Raw genomic sequence first — 14490 nt, forward strand, 5'->3', positions numbered from 1 at the left:
ACAAAACGTGTAAATTATGGCATTGTGGGAGGATTTATTTTGTGTCATCGCTCCTTATTTGCTTTTCCTTCCATTTTACTTCACCAGCAACTTTTCCAGTGTTACAAATGCCAGTTGTCTGGTGAGAGTTACAAACAATCAACACGAGTTCCCCTCAAATCTCACACAATAACTCTACGGGACCATTTCTGAGTACATACACCAGCTCAAGTACTCACTTTGTTCCTGAAATGGCCCAGAGAGTGGTCCAGGCTGAGGACACGAGCATATCGTGAAGGTTTGGTAAATTTACCCAGAAGTTCTGAGAGTGGGCCTTTTGTGGATAGAATACTACTACTACTACTAATACTTGGACAGAGTTGTGTATTTCAGCTATACAAAAACCCCAGAATATCTGAACTGGTTTCTTATTGAAAAAAAAAAAAAAAAAAAAGCTAACAATGACATAATTTCCCCAAAACTTCAACCTGACCATGCCTGGAAACTAACCAAACTCTACCTATTCTCAAAGAAGGATGGTAAATATTCAGCCAGATTTATACGAGCAGCTTGTTGATGGTTATTTAAAAAGGTGCAACTTAAAATATACATTAAACTAAATAAGTGTATGGCACAGTTATTTAGTTTGATGTTCCTTTTAAGCCATCGTGAAGCCACCCATATAAAAAACCGCTACTGTCTGTACCTTTATTATTAGTACATTTGAACCTTGGATTAGTCTGATCCCATAATTGATTCAACCTTGTGCACCCAATGCTTTTTTAAAAATTTGAGTAAGTCTGTTGTATAATCCTGTCCTACCTCAACTCAATAATGCACCCGGTGAGGGTGTGTAAGTGGTAAAGAAACATTACAGTGATGTGTGTATTTTGAGGATTCCTTGGAGCGTCGTGGTATTTCTCTGTACTCTCATCTGTCTGATGAGATTACCAGCTCCACCCCACGTAACGGCATGGATAACGGAGCTTCACTGGCAACACTGGCATAAGCTGTCTTATTTAACACTGTCTCAGGAACGTGCCAAAGATTAGATGGGATCAATGGAATTCCCTTCCACCTTTGAAACCTCACGACGCCTTCAACAAGTTCATTATAACAAGATTGTGTTTAAAAAAAAACTGCGGGGTTAATGCTTGATATAATTATTTAAAATGAAACGTGATGTGTTGGATTTGTTTTAAACAATAACAAAGAATTGATAAGAGGGAATCTATGAATAGTCCATGTTGGTGTTGGGCCAAGATGAGACCTCTGGACTACAATGATGCCCCACAAGGCAATAGGTTACTGTGTTGTACTTAAAAAGGCTTTAAGAAACCCAGAAGTGGCTGTCAGAGTGGAGTAGACACTCTAAATACAGTGTTATCAATCAGGATGCTCTTACTCTAAATAATAAATGTAGTGTTGGAAGTCATTAAATAAAAGGCTTTATTGGCTTGTGATGTGCCTCACAACCAAGGAAAGAAAAAATATTTTTGAGATAGTTAAAATAAAAAACTGTATGATTGGTAATTGAACGATTGATGGCCTTGTGACAGAAAACAGATTTTCATTCATCAGCTGAGCTTTGATTTAATGATTTAAAGTTTTATTGTCTTAACTAGTTTACCTCTTTTACCATTATGAAAAATTTGCATCAAACCACTTCTAACTTTGAAGCAGCTAAATGAAGTATTTTAATTGAAAACCTTCCATATCTATTTATACGGCCCTCCGGTTGAGGGCCTAAAAATGGCAAGGGCCCATGTTATTAAAAATAAATCACAATATGATATAGTTGTTTTAATGACATTAGCCAATAAAGAGTTTAATTTTTAAAGCTACACTTATTTCCATTAGTGCACCATCCTGCATATTTTAGAGGTTTTTCTGTTTCAGCACCTGCTTTTAAAAAGTGGGTGATTAACAGGCAGTTATAGAGCTCGAGGAGACACTGAACAGGTAATTTAACCATTAGAGGTGTGTCAGAGCAGAGAAACAGCTAAAACATGCTGGGTATGCGCTTGAGGACCAAGATTGGACTCCACTGGTGTAGATGGACACGTTTATGTTCTGAATCTTATCAATGTGCCTATTTTAGAACATTTCACTTTCTTTGACATTGAATGTGCTACCACCAGTTTACCCATTTAATTATATATTAACTAAGATAAATACAATAATGTTTATCTCTCACCAAATAGAATATTTACTAAGAAATCACATTGTAACCATAGAAACATTACTTGGTATATATGTTGTGTGTGTTGATGCGTGTTTGTGTGTGGGTGGGCTGGTGTTCGTGTATGCATGGGTCTGCTCTGTCTTCTCGATCCCCAGTGAGTCGTGGTGGATGGCTGCTTATACTGAGCCAGGATCCTCTGGAGGTTTCTTCCTGTTAAAAGGGAGTTCCCCTCTCCACTGTCACAAAATGCTTGCTTAGGATGAGGATTGCTGTAAAGTCTCCGACACTAGTCAGTGACTTGATGCAATTTGCTACGTTCCTTATATAGGAAACTTTTTACTGATTGGCTTAATGAACTGACCTGTATTGGAATGTTTATTATGTGAAGTGCCTTGAGACGACTCTTGTCGTTATTTGGCGCTATATAAATAAAACTTAAATTGAATTGAAATTGAATTGTATGCATTACAAATGAAAAAGTCACCCAATATGGATGGATGGACAAATAGATGAAGCAATGGATGGATGGATAATTGGATGTATGCACTGGTGGATAAATGAAGGGATGGATGCAAGGCCGGATTATAATAGGGGTAAACTGGGCGCAGGCCCAGGGGCCCACAGCCACAAGGGGGCCCACGCGAGCAGCAGTCTTTTTATTTTTTTGTGCAGCAGTCTTAACATTGGAGAAACAAGTTGACAAGTAATTAAAATAGCGCCCACATTTTCAAGTTAACACACATTTCTTTTGACAACAGTGGTTTCTGCATCTTTACTGTTCCCCAGCTGCTTCAGCCCTCTCCCTCCTCCCCCTGTGCAGCGGCAGCAAACTCACTGATGTGCCTGCAGCCTCTCAGAGTTCCTGCTGATCTAAACATTGAAAGAATAATTTCATTTTCTGTTCCTCACTTCTGATTATTTTCAGTGGTGTCTGTTTCTTGCAACCACCAGGTACAAAAACGAGTTTGTTTTTTATTTGACTATTTTTCTGTCCTGTCTCTGTTTATTATTTTCCTGCATCTCCTCTCAATCCTAAAGAAAACTGCCACCTGGCTTCATATTTTTTTACCTCATGAGTTACCTTTGAACAGCAGTTAAAAATGATCTACTGACTGCAAAAATGGCAGAGTGCGCGCTGTGCGCCGGTCGCACCAGTGAGGTGAAATCATGGGAGGACAAAACAGGTGATGCGCTCCGCTCCACAGCAGCGAAATGCATCAGGAACTAATAAAAGACAGAAAGCATGAAAGGATATGAGCCAATATGAAGGATCGCTTGTTAAATTTGTTTTTGAGGTGGCGACACTGAGAATGTTACTGCGGCCGTGCTCAGGACGCAGCTGTCTGGAGCGCATCAACGATCAGAGCTCTGCGCTAGGGGTTGTATCAACTAGTCGACTAGTCGACTTCACTGCTCTGTGACTTTTTACAACTTTCATAGACTAGTCGCTGTCACGTGATAATGACAGACAAGATGCAGTCCTCGGAAAAGACAGCAGGTGACGAGCCCCTGCACGTCAGGAGGCGATGCGCTGTGCCAGAGCGTCAGTATCTGACACCCGCTGTAAAACGGACATTTGACCGAATTGTGACCTTTACCCTCTTACAATTTAACCTTCCCCTCATCCCCATCCTAACCTTAACCAGCTTGCGCATGCAAAGCTCTGATCGTTGACGTGCTACAGACATCTGCGTCCTGAGCACGGCCACAGTAACATCATCAAATTGAGTGTTGCCACCTCAAAAACAAATTTAACACGCGATCGTTCATGTCGGCTCATTTCCTTTTATGTTTTCTGTATTTTATTTGTGCCTGGTGCGTTTCGCTGCTGTGGAGCGGAGCACATCACCTGTCTGGTCCTCCGGTGACGCACATCACTAGTGCGGTTGGTGCGCAGCGCACATTCCGCTGTTTTTGTGGTCGGTAGATCTTTTAGAACTGCAGTTCAAAGGTAACTCATAAGGTGAATATATATGAAGCCAGGTAGCAGTTTTTCTTTAGGATTGAGAGGAGATGCAGGAAGATAATAAACAGACAGAACAGAAAAATAGGCTAGGCACATTGTGCCCAGGGGCCCCTGCAATAATAATCTGGCCCTGGATGGATGAACCAATGGATGGATGTACTGAGCTCCAAGAAAAAGCTTTAAATGCGGATCTCTTAGGGTTAAATCTGATTCTATAGAAACCAAAAATATTCTCAGTCTGAGTAATCCGGATCTCAGTCCAAGAAGATTATTGTCTTTTTTCCAGTCTGTAAAACTTTGACTGTAACGGAATAATTAGCGGGTGAGTTATTGTACAAGACAGGCGATTTGAGGTTTTATTTAGGAGTTTTAAGTCCTGATGAACAGAGAGGTTTATGGAGCATTTATACATGTCAGACATAATCATGTTGATTTATTTGTGATTATTCCATTTTGTGTTATTGGGTTGTTTAGTTGTATCAGACATCTCAGAGCTAGTATAACAGTGGATCCAATGAAAAAAAATCCATCCAACTCTTATTAAATTTGTTTATATCAACACCTAAATGAAAATAACATTTAATGTTATTTTGATAAACGTGTAATAATAGTGCGACTATTTTAAAACAGTAAACCGCTTATGTGAGTGATGTTTTAACTGGAAGTTTTTAATTTCACTCGCGGAGAGACTAGCTCCCTTCAGCTTTGACGTCAGGTGAGCAGCGCTCCCCTCCATCCCGGTCCGCCTGCTGAGGTGCGCACTCGGCGCGCCGTTCGGCCCACCCGGACACTGCAGAGGACGGTACCGTGTCATCGCTGCAGCTGCTCGATCCCGACACCACGTCCCGCTGCATGCGGAAGTCCCGGGCCCGAAACGAAGGGGGCAGAAGTGGGAAACGCTGAGAGCCATGTCCGAGTCCAGCTCGCGCTGGGGGTTCCCCCGTCTGCGCCGGGCCGCGGTAAGCTCCGCCGGGAGGTGTGGGAGGAAGGAAGGGGCGGTGGGAGGGAGGCTGAAAGACTGCTGCAGCATCTCTTCTGTTTGATGCTGCGACACAGAGAGGATGTGATCTCAAACTACAGCTATGAAACTGCTCTAGGTTATATAGACACACTTAAGCGCTTCAGTGGTAAAAGTCTGTGTAGGACAAACCAATGACAGACCAGTGTGTTAGGACTGGAACTGCAGGTGCGGAACACCGCAGAGTATTTGTTAAAGCCACGCTGCTGTTTTTTGGTTCTTGTGTCAGATTGGCCTATAATGATGCACAGAATACGACAGTTATGGTTCCTGCCGGGGCAGTGGTTCCCAATCTGGGGTCTGTAATCCACCCAAGCGGGGCCACACATTTTGTCTGTGCTGAGGTTGTGAGGTTTTTACATTAGTAAAATCCCCAAAACATACTCAGTAGTATAATCAACACTGTCATGTCTGTATAAAGTTAGCATTTAATCATGTTTAGTGTGTGCATGTGGGTAGAAGTTGAGGGTTAGTGGGTCTTGTCTTGCACATGGGCAAGGGGCCGCCCATGGAAAAAGGGTTGGGAACTAGTCTTGGGGGTGGTGGTTGTGGGGACGGCAGGCTGGGGCCAGCTTCTCTGTTAAAGAGGCGCATTTTTAGGAAAATACTACAAACATTACTTTTCAGTATTTAGAATTTTAGTGATTAATTACGACAACAGCAATTTTGTTGCTACAACATCTTTTCAATTAGTGTATATAACTTAATATAAAACATGTATATCTGAATGCATGAATGAATGAATGAATGAATATTTTATTTGGGACAGTGCATGTTAATGAACATACATAGGGATAGCATGAATGTAAACACGCCAGATTAGCCTAGGGCTAATTTCCATCTGTAGTCCCGAGATGGTTGTCACATAAAAGTCCAGTGACGTTAACAAAGAGTTCATTGACAAGGAAATTAAGAAAATCAATGAATAAATAAAAAATAAAAAAAATACATCAATAAGACACATATATGTGATTCTAGTCACTGCGGACCCGAGGTATTTGTCACTTTGGGGTTCTCTGACATTCGGAAAGTGGTCCAGTTATAATAAAAAGTGGTCCAATGGCATCATTTAAGCGAGCAGTGATAATAAATACTGAGGGGTAAATTATAAATACATCATATATTCATTACAGTAGTAGGCACATTGGTGAGGATAGCATAGTTCACATTTTTAACATGCATTATTATAGTTTTTGTGTAAGGAGTACACACTACTAGCATACAGGAATTGCATTTGTAGTGACAATAACTTGGTTTCATGATTATGTTTTTGCACCGTGGTTACATAGCTTATTTGACCAGAGCCATTTTTTGGTTTTCGATTTTAATGTGGCGAAGGTGGAACATTTTCTAATGGATTGGGGGAGGCTGTTCCACTGGTGGCCACCCTGTACTGAGAAGACTTTCTGTCCAAATGTTGTTTATCTGAGTATCTAATTTCTGAGTTATTAATCTCAGTGACAACATGAACATGTCTGTCTAAGCAGCTCTTCAATTTTTGCTTTGGTTCCATATCTTATATTAAGCTAAATTATCACAAAAAATATGTACTAATGCTGTAATGGCCCACCTTGGACCCAGGTAAGCTTCATGTTCCATAAACTTCACTGCTCAAAATTTAAAGCAAATTCTCTCATAAAACATGAAGAGGTTTGGTCTCAGCTATCATCTAAAATACATATAACTGCTAAAATAACTTAATTTCTGAGAGAACAACTTAATGATGTTTACAAGATTATCCAGCAAATAGGATTGAGTTGAATAAAGCTGCATGTGGATGACTGCGAAACCATGTAAAGCAGCTGATTTGCAGCAGCCATTCAAAGGTAATGAGTCAGGCTGTTTTTGCAAAACAGTAGTTAAATAAAATATGATAGACATGGAAGACTGTAAATAATGTAATTCAGGTGAAGGATTAACCAAACGTTTGTTAAACAGAATTATCACCTAACAAAGACACATTGCTTCAGAACTGCAGAGATGAAGCAAATCTTTACTACACATCTTGACATTTTTGTTGCATTGATTAAAAATGTATGTTTTTTGCTCCATTTGTTCACACATTAGACGTGATTCTTGTACGTGCACAGTGTCATTGTTTTTATGATGTAGACACAAATCAACATGCAGACTTTCAATGATAATTCAAAAACAAGAATTTACTCAGGGACTCTGGCCTTTCACATTTGGAACATGTAAAACTGTTAAAGAAGGAAGAGCTGAGTGTTGGACCTGTCGAAGTGCTACAGATGCCAAAAGATTCACCAGACTGAAGGGTGCTGATGCTTTGTGATCTCTTCTGACTGACAGTCTGACCCCTCTGGTCCCATCACTCTGCCAGAGCAGCAGGATAAAGAGCAATCCACTAAAGCTCAGCTGAAAACAGAAGCTCCCAAGGAACTTTTTTCTATCTAACTTGTTTTAAAAAAGCTGATAAAAAATAAAAATAAAAACTTGCAACATCCTGAAAAGTCCTTCCCATTGTTGCCATTTTCACCCAATTTACAGTACTGAAGCAGATAAAAAATAGTTTTATTACATATTTGGTATTTTTAAAATTATATTTCAGGTGTCAAATCACTCAAGGACATTGTTGCTATTGAATTATATGTGCACATTTCAACTACTAAAGCAAACAGTGATTAGGTCTTGATTTTTGCCTGCAGGGCAGAAACCAGAACGACACACTTTAAACATAACTTTATGTGTTGATTGTGAAAAAGATCAGAACTAAGGAATATAAGTTTTTATTGTCCAATTTTAGACCTCTTTTCCTGGCAATCTTCATCTGGTCTTGGTGCTCCGCCCCACTGGCTTGTTGAGCTCCGCCCCCAGCCCATCCTCCAGCACTGACCTTGGATTTCGCTTCAGCCAGGATGACTTCCTGCTAAAGATGCCAGTGAGAGAGGAGTAAAAAATGCATGTTAAGATGTTAGGATCATCTCGTTACCTGAAATAGTTACCCTGCGTCGTTTGTAGGTGGTGATGCTGCGGTCAGTTGGTGATCTCCTGCGCTACATCGATGAAAACCATCTGGCATCAGACTTTACTGCTAAAGTTGAATACTGCCAGAGCGACTGGGTCCTCCTCCGCTCGGTATGCACTCCTGAGCCAACGCAGATCTGTTGAAAGAAGAAATAAAAAAGGTTCTCCCAAATGAGTTTTAACCTATTTTTTTGTGTTTGGTGAACAACGTGTTTACAGTCTATTGAGACGTTTGCAGTGACAGTGAAGGAGATTGCTCAGCTTTTGCAAAGTTTTGGCTCGGAGCTGTCTGAGACTGAACTTCCAGATGAAGCGAATGCCATAGAATTCCTGGTGCACTCCCACACACACCGATACAGACAGATGAAGGTTGGTGCTTGTTCTCCATCTGCCCTCACTTCCCTGTTTTCCTCTCCCACTCTCCTTTTTGTTCTTAGTCTCTCTGATACTTTCCATTTGCTCTAGTTTAGTGTGTTTCATGGTTTTGTGGGCCTTTTGTCATTTTGTCAGGATGATATCCGTGGAGTTCTAAAAGAAGGACGCCTGCTGTCGTCAAACCTGGAAACAGTCAAAGCTGCGAAGAGGGAGGCTGAAGAAGAGAGAGAGATACAAGCGGACATGGATACAGTTCGGAGGTGGATAAAGTCCAGCCTTTAAAAGCGATAGACACAATCGTATTTTTTAATCATGTCTGGACTTTGTTTCTGTGTGTTCAAGGCTTCTAGCACAGCTAAGAGACATGGAGGAGGCTTTTGATGGTTTCTTCGAAAAACACCACCTGAAGCTGCAGCAGTACCTCCAGCTGCTGCACTATGAAACCAGCTTCCAGCAGGTGTGATAAGTGGTGTCTTCCCGTCAGATTATCTTTGGTTCTGCCTTTTGATTTACCTGGTTGTTTGTGTAGATGTACGAGGTGCTGGAGCATCTATCTGATCGAGAGAAGGAGATCGCCTCGGTGGGAACAACGGTGGTCCAGACAGAGCAGCTCCTTAAAGACCTGGAAACCCTGGATAAACACGCTCAGGTCACACCTCTCTGACACCTGATGTCATTTATTGTGATTCACTCGTGTTCTTCAGTTCTAGAAGCAATACTTGGAAAGTTTGTTGCTTCCTGATTTTAGGGATTCCATTCTTTCGTTGCCTTGTACTTTTTATCCCACATTCTTTGAATCAGGCCTTGGAGCTAAAAGAGAGCTTACACAAATGTTTTTGTAGATTTACTGTGGTCTCTAGTATGAATGAATGTATTGCGAGTCGAGTCGGGGGGTGGGGATGGGGGGTGCGGTCTATTACTGCATCAGTGCCGCTCTCTCAGTCTGCCAGGCGACGCCTCTTTCAGAAGCGTTTTCCTAACAGGAAGTGTGGATGACATACATCTCCACCCCTGCGTTGACCCTCACTTTAACCACAAGTTCAGCTCAGCTACGCCATTGGGCCTTCCAAGTACCTACCCCTGATCAGGTATTCAGAAAGTTCCTGAAAACGGCCGTTCGGCTTGCCCGGTCAAGTGGAGACACACACATATCGGGAAGTTCCTGTAAATTTACCCCAAAGTTCCGATAATGGGAACGCACCTGTTGTCCTTAATTCTGAATGGATGCAAAAGCTAAAGGCTGCTCACCACAGGGTTAGTTATAAAATAAATCACTGCCTACTTTCATTTTATAGTGATGAATTAAAAAAAATGGTGATCTTTGCTCGTCTTTCAGTCTTACATTAGTGATTACATATCGCTCTGTGGTTTATTGCAAGACAAACCAGATGCAGCAGTAGCTAGCTGTAGCAGTTCTGATGCAACCCAAAGCACTTCTTGCAGGAACGTCACAACTTATCTGCTTAAACAACTCCTTAACAAAAAATATCAGAGGTGTTAAAGATTCTGTTACAGTGACTCTGTACAGTCTGCTGAGTTTCAGTAGATAGAAAACATTTAAATAATTGGAATCATGAACTAAACTCAATGCGCTGTTTAGGCCTTGAGATGACTTGTTGTGAATTGGCGGTTTATAAATCAACTGAAGTTAAATTAAAAGTTAAATTTAGTCTTCAAGAACTGCTTTATATCAACTTTTGTGCCAACACTGTTTGAACTAGCTGTTAGCTTTTCAATCTGGTCAGAACTCTCACAAATACTCCTAAGCGTCGTCATTTTGGCAATATTAAAACGGCTTTCAGTGTCTTTCAGAATTCAGTGTAAGCTCATTCTATTTACATTTAAGCGTATCCATGGCTTAGCCTACTCTTATTTATCCAACAAGATATCTCTATGCCGGCAGACATGAACAACAAGGTCCTCTGACAAGCCTTTCCTGGAACTCCCTTGGTCCGGGTATCAGCAATGGGTTAATTGCACTTTCTCAGTGACAGCCCTCTATGCTTTTGAATAAGCTTCCCACAGACCTGCGTCTTACTCTTGACTTGTGCCATTTCAAAAGTAAACAAAAAACTAGAGGTGTCTGATACTATTGGCCTACTTTTAATGTCGGCTGATATCAACATTATAATTTAATATTGGAAATATCGGTTTTTAGTCTTTTAATGACACAACCTTTACTTACCACACACATTATACACCAAACTCTTCAGCTACTTCTCCTCAAAATGTCAAAGTATAACAGATCTGAGGTAAAAAAAGGGATATTTTAGTCAATTTGGCACAACTTGTGAAGTTGAACTTTGCCTTGTGTGGTGAACATACGCTGTCCTCACAACAGGAAGCTATGTGCAGCTAGCCAGCTAACAAACAACTAAAACAAGAACCTTCTGCAAAATCTTGCTTTTCTTATCGTAACATCTTTATAAATGTTTTGTCGCTATAGCTGCAATACAAGGAAAAAAAGAAGACGCCATTTTTACTAAACAATGCCATCAACGCTGTGGCAGCATCAAGGAGCCTTATTTATAAGTGGTCAGACCGTGGTGGTAATGAGGCACAGTCATGTCCTTTTTATAAAAGATTACGCGATGGCGGCATAAAGGGGTATGGGGGCGGTCCCTGCGCTGCCACAGACTTCCGTTTATCTTGGACACATCTTGCTTTTATTGCGATTGAAGCCACGATCATTATGTTTTTTATTTTGACAAGCCGCTCCTAAAGGTGTCTGTCCCCGTGAGTCCCCGACTGCAGTCTTTGGTGATCTGAGCTCCATCTCTAACAGAGAGAAACTCATGGAGTGCTGCATTGCTTTAGTTTAGCATTTCAGCTGCTTCTGTGTACAAAGTGAAACTTTCATTTTCAGTATAGTTGCCCGTCGGAGCTCGACAGTAACTCCACACGCAATCTTTGGGGCAGCAATAGCTCAACAGGTTGAGCGGATTGTTCAGTAATCGGAAGGTTGCAGGTTCGATCCCGGCTCCGGACAGAGAATTCTGCTGTTGTTGTGCTGGTGATGGTCGGAGGGACCGGTGGCGTCTGTGCTCGGCAGCCTCGCCTTCATCAGTGCTCCCCAGAGCAGCTGTGGCTACATCGTAGCTCATCACCATCAGTGTGTGAATGTGTGTGTGAATGGATGAATGATACACTGTAGTGTAAAGCGCTTTGGAGTCCTTACTCTGAGAGCCGCTACACAAGCGCGGATCATTTAATCATGACACCTCCCTCTGTTTCTCAAAGGCACAATCACCATTTACAAAACAGACAATTACTGCAACAGTTATTGCACATAATGCTGATTTGCCGGCACAGTGTGTCTTTTAAAAAGGGAAGACCCAATACATTAAATAATATTAAAAAAAAATTTTAACATTTGATTGGTAATGATAATATAACAATTATTAACTTTCATATTAAATTTATCAAGCTATTCGATAATACAACAATAATTATACCAAACAAAAATCCCACTTGACACTTAAGTACATAAATAATCCATGAGCAGGCAGAAAACCCTTGAAAGATTTAAGACTGCAGATTGTTTTGGAAAATGCTAATCTTGCTAACGAGATGCAGCTACTACAAACTTAGAAATGTATGTATCACATACGATACAGTGGGCCCTATAGGGTTAACTGATACACATCTTAGCATCACACTAAGGGATGCTGAGATTCAGCTGCGGTTGGAGGCAAAATAAATATGGCACTTTTCCTATTACCAACTTCCATTGAAGTAGTTGTCATTTTGCACAAATAAAGCTTAAAATTTAAGCATTCATGATAGGAAATATGTGATATTAGTGACCTAATATGTTTTAGTTTTTCTTTTAGTGGCTAAAAAGTGGTAGTCGTAACATAAATAAATTAAAGGAGAAAAAGTTGCAACAACGCCGCCCCGGGTTAACCCCCCAGAGAAGTGTAGAAGAAGGCCTGTAGGTTCAATGATCACAATGGGAACAGATGGTGTCTTTCCAATAAAACAAATCCTTGTTAAAATATCTAAGCTAAAAGCATACAGATGAAGTTAAGTGCTCAGAGTCCAGTTATCACCAGTCAGTCCACAAGAATTAACCACACTGGCCTAGGGCCAACAAATACTAAATAAAGTTAAACACACAAAAACTAAACACACAAAACACACCAAAGAATAATAATGAAAACATACAAAAAGACTAACTAAATCAGGATAATTCCTTTAACCCTGTGGGTGTTCTGGTGGTTGCCTCGGCAACCAGGCGTCTGACACCCAACATCTAATTAAAACAAACCAATGCAGACGCAACAGCAGTGAGGCAGCCCCCTGGGCACACCACCGGCTCTGGAGACGGGATTGGTCGTGGCGGGATGGTGAGATGGAGCAGCAGGAGGGTCGGTGCACCGCCGCCGCCGTCAGGCGCTCCACTGATCTATGTGGTACCGCTGCGGGCAACGCCGGATGAAAGAGCGGCTAATGCCACACAGGCAACACAGGAGGGAGAGTACTTACAATTGCAGCTTGCAGTTGGAGTCTCAACCCACACTAGCACCTGAGGTGCCACACAAGAGCTTTACTGCTGGAGAAGCAGGCAGCTGCCTTTTATTGGATGGCTCGCCCCCCCTGCTATCCGTCCAATGCGAGCCGCCTGAGTCTTTACTGGGATGGGACCAGACCGGATCCATCTGTCCCATCACATTCTATTATAAGAGGAGTTCACAGCATTTATCAGTATGGGTTTATATTGGTATCAGAAATTAAAAGCCAGACAGTATCGGTTTATTGGATGTCAGTAAAAAATATCAATGATTGCTACACAAAACGTACGTTTTCAGACAAGCTTATATCGATAACATTTTTTTCGACCCTGATCTTCAAACAGGTTTTGTCATCTAATAATTTTGATATGCTGATATGTTTTTTTTACTGTTTTTATTTTGTGAAACGATGAAATAAGATGCAAAGTAAAACTTTCACTGATGTTTGTGTGAATCAGGAGGAGATGTCTCGTGCCCAGGTGGTGATCCTGCACGGTCACCAGCTGGCTGCCAACCACCACTACGCCCTGGCACTGATCGTCCAGCGCTGCAATGAGCTGCGGCATCTCTGTGATGTTCTCAGTACCGCCATGCGCTCCAAGAGAGCCTCCCTGACACGATCACGAGACCTGATGCTTCGCCTCGAGGAGGTAAAATTTCTTAAACTTTGCACATTTAAACTTGATTTTAAATATTTTATTTATCTGTTTGCTTCCATAGACACTGCATAAGAATCCCGTTCTAAAAAAATATCTGACATTATTCGTGTGTTTAGTAACATTTTCTTTTTGATCAGGCACTCCGCTGGTGTGACGAGGCCGCATATCTGCTCGCCAGTCAGATGGTGGACAAGTTTCAAACCAGAGAAGGAGCTCAAGAGGCTCTGCAGTACCTGAGCAGTCATCAGGAGAGGGCGCCATCTGCACTGAGCAGTCAGGACCATCTGAGCCTGGAGTTTGAAGCCATCCTCACGCCTCAGCTGCATGTAAACTGAGTGATGTTTCCACAATACAATCAAAAAAAATCTCACACCCCAACTCAGGTCACAGGGTTTCTTGTTGTCTGTGCAGTCCCAGATTACCATGGTAACAGAGAAGCTGAGCACAGTCCAGTCAATGATAAGAAACAGAGAGCAGTGTCTGAAGAAGCTGGCGGATGTGCAGGTTCGACCTATACAGCTGGTGGCTCCGCGGCCTGAGCCGGACCAGACCTTAATACGCTGCAAGTCACCTCTATTCTCTCCTAAACATGGTACAATCCACATCTTCTCACTTTTATTTATCTGGCAGTATTTAGTCTTTTCACAACATTTCCTGTTTGCCTATTTCTGTGACACTCTGCAGGTGTAGACTTTAATGTCTTGAACTCAAAGTTCTCGTTTGACCTGCTTCCTGGCAAAAGAGCTGCAAGAAGGAACAACAGCCAACGCAAGGTGTGTGCATGCGTGCGTGCATGCATGCATGTGTGT

General features: G+C 41.7%; 1 protein-coding gene across 2 annotated transcripts in view; it reads left to right on the plus strand.

Annotated features, from left to right (window-relative positions):
• Positions 1-4643: 4643 nt before the first annotated feature.
• LOC107386746 (proto-oncogene DBL) overlaps positions 4644-14490 on the plus strand; it is a 30720-nt gene continuing 20873 nt past the window's right edge. For both annotated transcript variants that reach the window (XM_015961348.3, XM_070555819.1), the window contains exons 1-11: positions 4644-5089; positions 7913-8047; positions 8128-8244; positions 8353-8502; positions 8644-8768; positions 8851-8965; positions 9038-9157; positions 13481-13672; positions 13819-14007; positions 14093-14273; positions 14366-14454. In XM_015961348.3, coding sequence (XP_015816834.3) covers positions 5039-5089; positions 7913-8047; positions 8128-8244; positions 8353-8502; positions 8644-8768; positions 8851-8965; positions 9038-9157; positions 13481-13672; positions 13819-14007; positions 14093-14273; positions 14366-14454 — 1464 coding nt within the window. In that variant the 5' untranslated portion in view covers positions 4644-5038. The remainder of the gene's footprint in view (positions 5090-7912; positions 8048-8127; positions 8245-8352; positions 8503-8643; positions 8769-8850; positions 8966-9037; positions 9158-13480; positions 13673-13818; positions 14008-14092; positions 14274-14365; positions 14455-14490) is intronic.

Source organism: Nothobranchius furzeri, chromosome 10, assembly GCF_043380555.1.
Source record: "Nothobranchius furzeri strain GRZ-AD chromosome 10, NfurGRZ-RIMD1, whole genome shotgun sequence".
NCBI lineage: Eukaryota > Metazoa > Chordata > Actinopteri > Cyprinodontiformes > Nothobranchiidae > Nothobranchius > Nothobranchius furzeri.